Genomic DNA, 7,904 nt, shown 5'->3' on the forward strand with positions numbered 1-7,904 from the left:
ACTGATAACCTTTCAGATCAACTGCGGATGCCGTCCTATACACAAGGCTGGGATAACATAAGAAATGGAATTAATGAGCTTCGTCAGTACTTGTCGATATCCCGCCTTCGCGCAAGAAATCTAATTGAACTTGAGGCCTCGAGGGATTATTATCTCGATGTATATCCAATTTAATCGCTCGTTTCTTTGATCGCTGAAGCGCTGACTGTTGGCTTGTACACTTCGATACTAATTCGCAGCCCATGTTATCGGGTCGCCTCCCCTGTTCGGCATGCCCGAGAAACATCCGCGCCCATGTGCAATGTGCATTACCACAATCACACGTATTGCAGCACGCCGCCACACACCGACGTATATGGAACAAACGCAATCACCTACCAAGGATAATATTGCCTGGCTTCGAATAACTCTTGGGCATCCATCGCCGTAAGTTTCTTCCAAGTTTCGGTCTCTGTACCTGGCCAGGTTTAGATGTACAATGTACAAGCGTAAGTAATGGACTACTTATCCTAATAGCCTTTCAGATCCATTGCGGATGCCGTCCTATACACTTGGCTGAGTTCGCCTAAGGAATGTAATTAATTAGCTTCCAGTGTCGATATCCCGCCTTCGCGCACGAAATCTGATTGAGCTTGATAATAGCAGAGGGATGATCATCACGATGAATATCCAGTGACTCATTGAACACTGATATTGATGGCTCACTTATGCACTTCGATAATAACACAAGAAGTTCTCCCAAGCCATCATCTTCTCCGTCCCGCATGTTCCCAAGAAACGGAAACACCCACGTGCATGTGCATTGTCAAAATCACACGACACTACTCCCACCGAAACATGCGGAACAAGGGCATAGTCAGCTCGCTTAGAAAGGTAGGCGAACAACTACTCACGAAAGGCCCCGTCTCTGAGACAGTTCTGCATGTACCATCATTTCGGGGCGCGTTGATCAGCTTACCAATGATGCATATGAAGCGGTCACCCATATGCATGATGTACGATCCTGCGAGACAAGATAGGAAACGCGACATCGCTAAGAAGGGGGTACCCGAGCTCGCCGCATCTTTGTGCTATTATCGGTTTCATACTTGCATGCGCATATGGCTGATCGCGCCTCCTTCTAATAATATAATAGGAGTTGGATCAGAGTTCTCTTCGCGATGCGGATGGGTGTTGCCATCGTGCGTCGGGATCGACTCGCCGTTTATGTGAAAGAGATGTCTCGATGAGCATCGGGGACTTGGTCTCGTATCCATAATGAGTGCCCATAGTATGCAATGTGGCAGTTCACCGCGATCGTGATTCTAGAATTGATGATGATGGGCTTCTAAAGCTGGGCGATGGTTTCATATCAAGATCAGTATCAGACGATATTGCACATGGTGAGAAGATGGGCGGATCGTTGTGAATACGCCACGGATTGTGAACTTGGCAAAACAGTATCAGACGATCGCAATCAATATTCGGTGCACTTGATGGTAGTAAGGAAGGTTCAACAATATTGGAAATGGGACTGCAGTGAGATGACGGGAAGCAGTCGCATGCACATTGATCGAGTGATCCCATAGACTGAGAATGGTGGCAATCTGAGAGTCTGAGTTAGATGATAGAAAGTAAGGTCATAACTCACCGGGGAGACAACAATCAGGCTCCTCCATCTCCATTTTATGATGTATCTGTTATGATTTGTGGAAGTTTCGAGTTTCAGGCTACTAAAAAACCTCGGCCAATCACAACAGATGCATATGGTCCATAGTGCTAGTGGTGTCGAAAAACGAATATGAACGGTTGACTTTGGTCGACCTAACATGAGTTTGGTCCTGATTGGCAAAGGCCTCTCATCCTAACATATACAAACAACGCCTTCAAAATTGTAAGTAGGGAACTTACCAGTGCTCTAGATCTACATGGCGACATCACTCGGGAAACGCAGGCAAAGAGAAGAAGACGCACAACCCTCACTACCACACGGGTAAGTCGATACTTGCTCATCAAACCACACAACATAACATTGCACTTTGTCAGGTCCACACTATTCGTATCCAACCTCCCTTACGATGCAACATCCACCGACCTACAAACAACATTCTCAGACCTAGCACCCGTGCGCTACGCTTTTGTCGTATCCAAGAAAGGATCTGGGGAATCCAAAGGTTTTGGTTATGTATCCTTTTCTATCAAGGAGGATGCGCAGACTGCTTTCGATACCGCGTCGACTGAGGGGATCGAGATCAACGGGAGGAAGTTGAGGGTCAAATGGGCGGATAAGAAGATGGTGTGTTTCGTTGTCGTTTATCCGTGGATGGGTTTCTTATGGGTGGAGTGTAGGACAAGGACAAATTTGAAAGCTCGAAGGAGCGCGTTGAAAAAGATAAGTTTAGAAGCTCAAAGGAGCACGTTACAAAGGAGAAGAAGCGAGAAGCGAAAAATCAAGAGGTGAAAACGCAGAAAGTGATAAAGCAGGAGACAAAAAAACGCGAGCAGGAAGTACAAAAGCAGGAGGAAAAGGCGAAGCTTGAAGAGGTCAATGAGAGTGACGCCGAATCAGATGATGTTGAAGAGGGTGATGTCAAGATGGTCGACGTTGAAGATAATGAAGCTGAGCTAAGTGGTGCTGAAGACGAAGAGGAGCAGTTGGGTCTTCATGAAGACGAGCACAGCGACGAGGACGAGGACGAAGACATCGAAGATGACGACGAGAAAGAAGCCATAAGTGTTGAACATCACCAACGTCCCATGAAACCTCAGCTACCTCAAACGGACACAGGTACCACACTCTTCATCCGCAATATCCCCTTTATTGCTACAGAAGACGAACTACGGGCACTGTACGTGTACCTTCCCCCACCACCCGTGTGTGCTAATACTTCATGGTGTAGATTCCGCACATTTGGGGCTCTGCGGTATGCTCGAATTACCGTCGAACCAGGCACTGAACGTTCGCGAGGAACCGGTTTCGTTTGCTTCTGGAATAAAGAGGTCGCCGACAAGGTGATCGAGCAAAGCGAGCTTTTGCGCGCCGAAACTATGGCTCGCAGCAAGTACGTCTCACTCTCCGATGTGCGATGTGTCTCTGACACCTCTTAGCCAACAAAAAACCCATTTACCCTGCCGTCAATCTTGACACCTGACCCGTCTTCGGGCGTAGCTAAAAGTCTTGTACTTCATGGTCGCACGTTGGATGTCGTGAGAGCTGTCACGCGGGATCAAGCAGGCAAACTGAAGGATGAAGGCGAGAGAAGACGAGAAAAGGCAGACAAAAGAAATCTTTACTTGTTGCGTGAAGGAGGGTAAGGTCGATTTTATTGTCATCCCTGTTATCTTTGTAAACCAGAATTCTCCAGTCATCTTGCCCAATACGCCAGCGGCCAGCACTATACCACCTATTGAACTGGAGAAACGGACCAATTCATTCACTGCCCGCCGCACGATGTTGCGGACAAATCCTTCCTTATACGTATCGAAGACCCGACTCAGCGTTCGCCAGATACCCCTATTCGTCACTGAGCGGACTCTCAAACGCCTCGCCCTCCACGCTCTTCGTACATTCAAAGATGAAGTCCAAAAGGGAGAAACGCAACGGTTTGACTCCCGAGGAGCTGGAAGAAGCTACCAAGGAATCCGATGAACCAGACGACTCTAGCACGAAACCGAAGGTTGGGAAACGATCGCAGGGAAGCAAATCCAAAGTCCAGCAAGCCAAAATCGTACGTCAACATGAACGAGTAGATCCTGTCACAGGAAAAGGTCGCAGCAAAGGTTACGGATTCATCGAGATGCCGCGGCATGCGGATGCGCTACGCGTTCTTCGATGGGCCAACAACAACCCTGCTGTTACGCCACTTTCTGAGCACCTGGTGGAAAGAAGAGCTCGGAGATCTCATCAAGCTCGAGAAGGGAAAGGGGGAGTCTGATGAAGCTAGACTGAAGCGGATGAAAGATGAGCTAGAAGGCCAGGTGAAAACACCTAAGGGTACGCTTATTGTGGAATTCTCCATAGAAAACGTGCAGGTCGTCCAGCGAAGAGCGAACCAGAACAAGGAAAAACCGACAGCATTGTATGTATGATTTACTTCTATGATCACTATTTTCTGACTTGGATTTAGACACGCGTCCCAAAAAGCCACGGTGTGAAACATCTCAAGAACCGCCTATGAAGAAACGACGCGTTGTGGCTGATGAACCGCCAGCGAAGCCTGTGAAAGAAGAACATGGTAATGGTAGTCAGAGCATCGGCGCAGTCATCGGTAGAAAGAGGAGGGAGCGCAAAGCTGCCAAGAAGGGCGGAAAGTAGCCCTCGAGTGCTGTCTTGATGTGTTCTGTCCCTTTCTCGTATTGACTTATCCCGCTTAAATTGACCACAGTATCATCAACTGTCATATCTTATGTTGGGTCACCTACCGAAGGCTGATAACAGTATAAGACTCGCTGTGTTTTGATCATTGGGGGATGCCATATGTATCTGTGGCAGCGGGTTTGGAGCGGCCCGGGAGAGGCAAGCAGAATTTAATCCTACAGCTCTCACGGCCATAATATCAAGGACTCATCGATATCAATCCACTGATGCCGTGATGCATTATTTTTATGATCCCGCCGTTATCGATGAAAGCACACGGGTCAACTAGTTCACAAGCTGCGTATTATAACCAAGGCCACAGAAGAATAAGGTCTTACCAAACGTCTATTCACTGCGCATCGTGACTTATTGTACTTATGTCTGACCCTCAAGTATGGCTAATCACAGGTGAGTTATCCTTATTTCCTGTGGCCGCGTTGGCGCATATCAAATTCCAGAGATAGCAGTAACTTACGCCGATCATATAGGTACATCATCAGGCTTTTGGTCGCCGTCTAGTATCAATCGTTCTAGAACGCGGTGATCGTGTAGTCGCGAACGGCCCGATCTCTGCAGACAATACAAGATTTCCCCCAATCTCCGAACTTGCACCTCCTAGAGCTCGATGTGACTTCTTGGAATAAACTGTCATCAAGGAACGGGTGGATGAGGCGGCTAAGGTGTGGGGCAGGATTGACGTGTTGGTGAACAATGCGGGGTATTGGGCTGCTGGGACTCCTCGAGGAATGCGGGTTAGGACACAAACATGTCTTTTTTCCCGTGCCTAATGTATGTTATCGGTCTAAGGGCAGACAGGATGATAAGACAATTCCGCCCTAATGTCTTCGGTGTGGCTGGACGTCACGAATGCAGCATTACCATACATGCGTGAAAGTAAGTTTCCGGGAATGTGTATGTAACACGCGCTTTGAGCTCTGCAGGGAAGAGTGGTACAGTAGTCATTATCGGGAGTCGTAGCGCCTGGAGGCCTGAACTCACGGTAAGTAGCTTTATCCATGGTCGATAGTGGTTTAAACAACGTCTGTTTCATGGACTTGGTGAGTTGCGCTTTTAAGATATTCCGTGGTTGACCATGCTACGGCTGGCAGGCGCTTATGCCTCATCAAAGGCAGGCTGTGCGGGGTAAGTCAGCGTGTACACGTTTAGCATCGTTCATCGACTGAAAATTCCTGCAGTAATGGGCGAAACACTTGCCGTGGACTCGCACCATTCAACATACGCGTCTTAACGTCGAGCCTGGCGCCTTGCACCGACACGAAAACATATGCAGCAATAAATTTGACAGCTGGACGAATCCTATACCTGATTATGATGAAAACACGAACCACAGGCAGAGGCGAGGCATGAGGCTACCCCTGGAAATCAACCAGGAGATCCCATGAAGGCAATGAAAATTCGTCGTAGACGTCGTAAGAGGAGAGGTGTTGCAGCTGGAAGGGAGTGGCCGTTGTATCTCGTCTTGGGAGAGGAATGCAGAGAGGGATGTCAGAAACAAATGCATGATGATGTTGAAGCATCTTGATGAAATGGCAGGACGTAATCCGGGACGTGAATCTATGAACCGATCAATATCACACAAACTATGTATAGGGTAATCATTATGAATACAGGATGGAGATGTGCACTTGATTCTTTTTTGGTCTCGAGGAAGAAAAAAGGTGCATTGTCGTGAACCTCTTCCTTCTTTATGATCTGGCTAGGAGACTACCAGGAGCTGAAAATATACGGACCATCGTCAGCAAATGTCAGGGAAAGTGAGCCCCTTTCACATGCCAAAACTGGCTCACGAGCACGCTCACTATATGCGTGCGTGATGACTACTTCAATTTATGGAATAGCTAAGTGTGAGCCACCTACTCTTCGACTGAGACGCAAAGAATAAGTCACGCATGCGCTGTCAAGTTCGTGAAAAAATTACAAGAGTTTTTGACATACCATCGTGGTGTTTGATGTATTGGTCATTGATTGATCAGGAGCTGGTAATGCTTATTGTCTGGTGTGATTTCTGTATAACTGGCTTGTGACTAGCAACCCACAACGAAAGATTAGGAATCAGATTGCAGCTGTGCATGACGCCTCCTAAATTCATATTGCCCCCAATTTTGCAGTACATGATTGTTCAAATTAATCTGACATTAGGTGACGGCGTACCATTCGCTGCATCGCGGGTCGGCAAGAACCCTCATCTCTGCCTCAAGGAACAGATGAGGGAAAGTTTATGAAATCCTCTGCCTCTTCACAGGTCTGCGGGTGCGCTACGCGTTCTTCGGTGGAAACAACAACTCTGCTGTCACGCCACTCTGAGCACCTGGTGGAAAGAAGAGCTCGGAGATCTCATAAAGCTCGAGAAGGGAAAGGGGGATCCTGATGAAGCTAGACTGAAGCGGATGAAAGATGAGCGCTCTAGAAGGCCAGGTGAAAACACCTAAGGATACGCTTATTGGGGAATTCTCCATAGAAAACTAGACTCGTGATCAGCCCGTCTATGAGGCGCAGTGCGCACGTCACGTCAACATAGCGAAAGTTATAAGCATTGATTTTGTATTACGTTGAAAAATTCACATTCTTTCATTGGCCAGAAGTCACGTTATCCTGCGAATCCGCTCGACATCCAAATTCAAACCCAGTTTTACCAGTCTGTCTAGACGGGCTGGTCACGAGTCTAAGCTCATAATATCAAGGACTCATCAATATCAACTCAGTTATACCGTGATGCATTATTTTTATGATTCCGCCGTTATCGATGAAAGCACACGGGTCAACTAGTTCACAAGCTATGTATTAATAACCAAGGCCACAGGAGAATAAGGTCTTACCAAACGTCTATTCACTGCGCAGCGTGACTCATTCAGTACTTAAGTACTTATGTCTGACCCTCAAGTATGGCTAATCACAGGTGAGTATCCTCATTTCCTGTGGCGCATATCAAATTCCAGAGATAGTAGTAACTTACACCGATCATCTAGGTACATCATCAGGCTTTGGTCGCCGTCTAGTATCAATCGTTCTAGAACGCGGTGATCGTGTAGTCGCGACGGCCCGATCTCTGCAGAAATCCAAGATTTCCCCCAATCTCCGAACCTACACCTCCTAGAGCTCGATGTAACTTCTGGAATAACTGTCATCAAGGAACGGGTGGATGAGGCGGCTAAGGTGTGGGGCAGAATTGACGTGTTGGTGAACAATGCGGGTATTGGGCTGCTGGGACTCCTCGAGGAATGCGGGTAGGACACAAACATGTCTTTTTTCCCGTGCCTAATGCATGTTATCGGTTTCAGAGTGGACATGATGACAAGACAATTCCGAACTAATGTCTTCGGTGTGCTGGACGTCACGAATGCAGTATTACCATACATGCGTGAAAGTAAGTTTCCGAAGATGTGTTTGTAACACGCGCTCTGAGCCCTGCAGGGAAGAGTGGTACACTAGTTATTATCGGGAGTCGTAGTGCCTGGAGCCTGAAATCACGGTGAGTAGCGTTATCTATGGTCGACAGTGGTTGAACAACGTCTGTTTCAGGGACTTGGTGAGTTACCGCCTTTTAAGT

General features: G+C 47.5%; 3 protein-coding genes across 3 annotated transcripts; all 3 read left to right on the plus strand.

Annotated features, from left to right (window-relative positions):
* The first annotated feature begins 1,792 nt into the window (after positions 1 to 1,792).
* Positions 1,793 to 4,614, plus strand: DFJ58DRAFT_822140 (uncharacterized protein). The gene is made up of 9 exons (XM_041392055.1): positions 1,793 to 1,972; positions 2,026 to 2,275; positions 2,329 to 2,828; positions 2,880 to 3,045; positions 3,088 to 3,280; positions 3,345 to 3,559; positions 3,597 to 3,857; positions 3,889 to 4,062; positions 4,124 to 4,614. The coding sequence occupies exons 1-9, from the start codon at positions 1,908 to 1,910 to the stop codon at positions 4,292 to 4,294; spliced, it is 1,995 nt and encodes a 664-aa protein (XP_041236062.1). The 5' UTR covers positions 1,793 to 1,907; the 3' UTR covers positions 4,295 to 4,614.
* DFJ58DRAFT_822145 (uncharacterized protein) lies at positions 4,529 to 5,893 on the plus strand (the record flags this gene model as incomplete). Its single annotated transcript, XM_041392056.1, is given in 13 exon segments — positions 4,529 to 4,707; positions 4,714 to 4,764; positions 4,837 to 4,887; positions 4,913 to 4,963; positions 4,993 to 5,054; positions 5,144 to 5,184; positions 5,210 to 5,230; positions 5,278 to 5,336; positions 5,364 to 5,394; positions 5,446 to 5,472; positions 5,533 to 5,552; positions 5,688 to 5,806; positions 5,826 to 5,893. Coding segments are annotated over 12 exon segments (601 nt in total), but the record flags the coding sequence as incomplete, so codon positions are not given.
* A 1,329-nt stretch (positions 5,894 to 7,222) lies between these two features.
* Positions 7,223 to 7,883, plus strand: DFJ58DRAFT_847790 (uncharacterized protein; the record flags this gene model as incomplete). Its single annotated transcript, XM_041393520.1, has 5 exons — positions 7,223 to 7,253; positions 7,410 to 7,581; positions 7,636 to 7,721; positions 7,769 to 7,826; positions 7,877 to 7,883. Coding segments are annotated over 5 exons (354 nt in total), but the record flags the coding sequence as incomplete, so codon positions are not given.
* Positions 7,884 to 7,904: the final 21 nt, after the last annotated feature.

This window comes from Suillus subalutaceus (genome assembly GCF_016647625.1).
Source record: "Suillus subalutaceus strain FC151 chromosome Unknown DFJ58scaffold_245, whole genome shotgun sequence".
NCBI lineage: Eukaryota > Fungi > Basidiomycota > Agaricomycetes > Boletales > Suillaceae > Suillus > Suillus subalutaceus.

Coding starts and splice junctions, on each gene's coding strand:
- DFJ58DRAFT_822140 (XM_041392055.1), top strand. CDS start 1,908: ATGGCGACATCACTCGGGAAACGCAGGCAAAGAGAAGAAGACGCACAA. Junction 2,829..2,879: donor GAAGACGAACTACGGGCACT/GTACGTGTACCT, acceptor TTCATGGTGTAG/ATTCCGCACATTTGGGGCTC. Junction 3,858..3,888: donor CGCCACTTTCTGAGCACCTG/GTGGAAAGAAGA, acceptor GATCTCATCAAG/CTCGAGAAGGGAAAGGGGGA.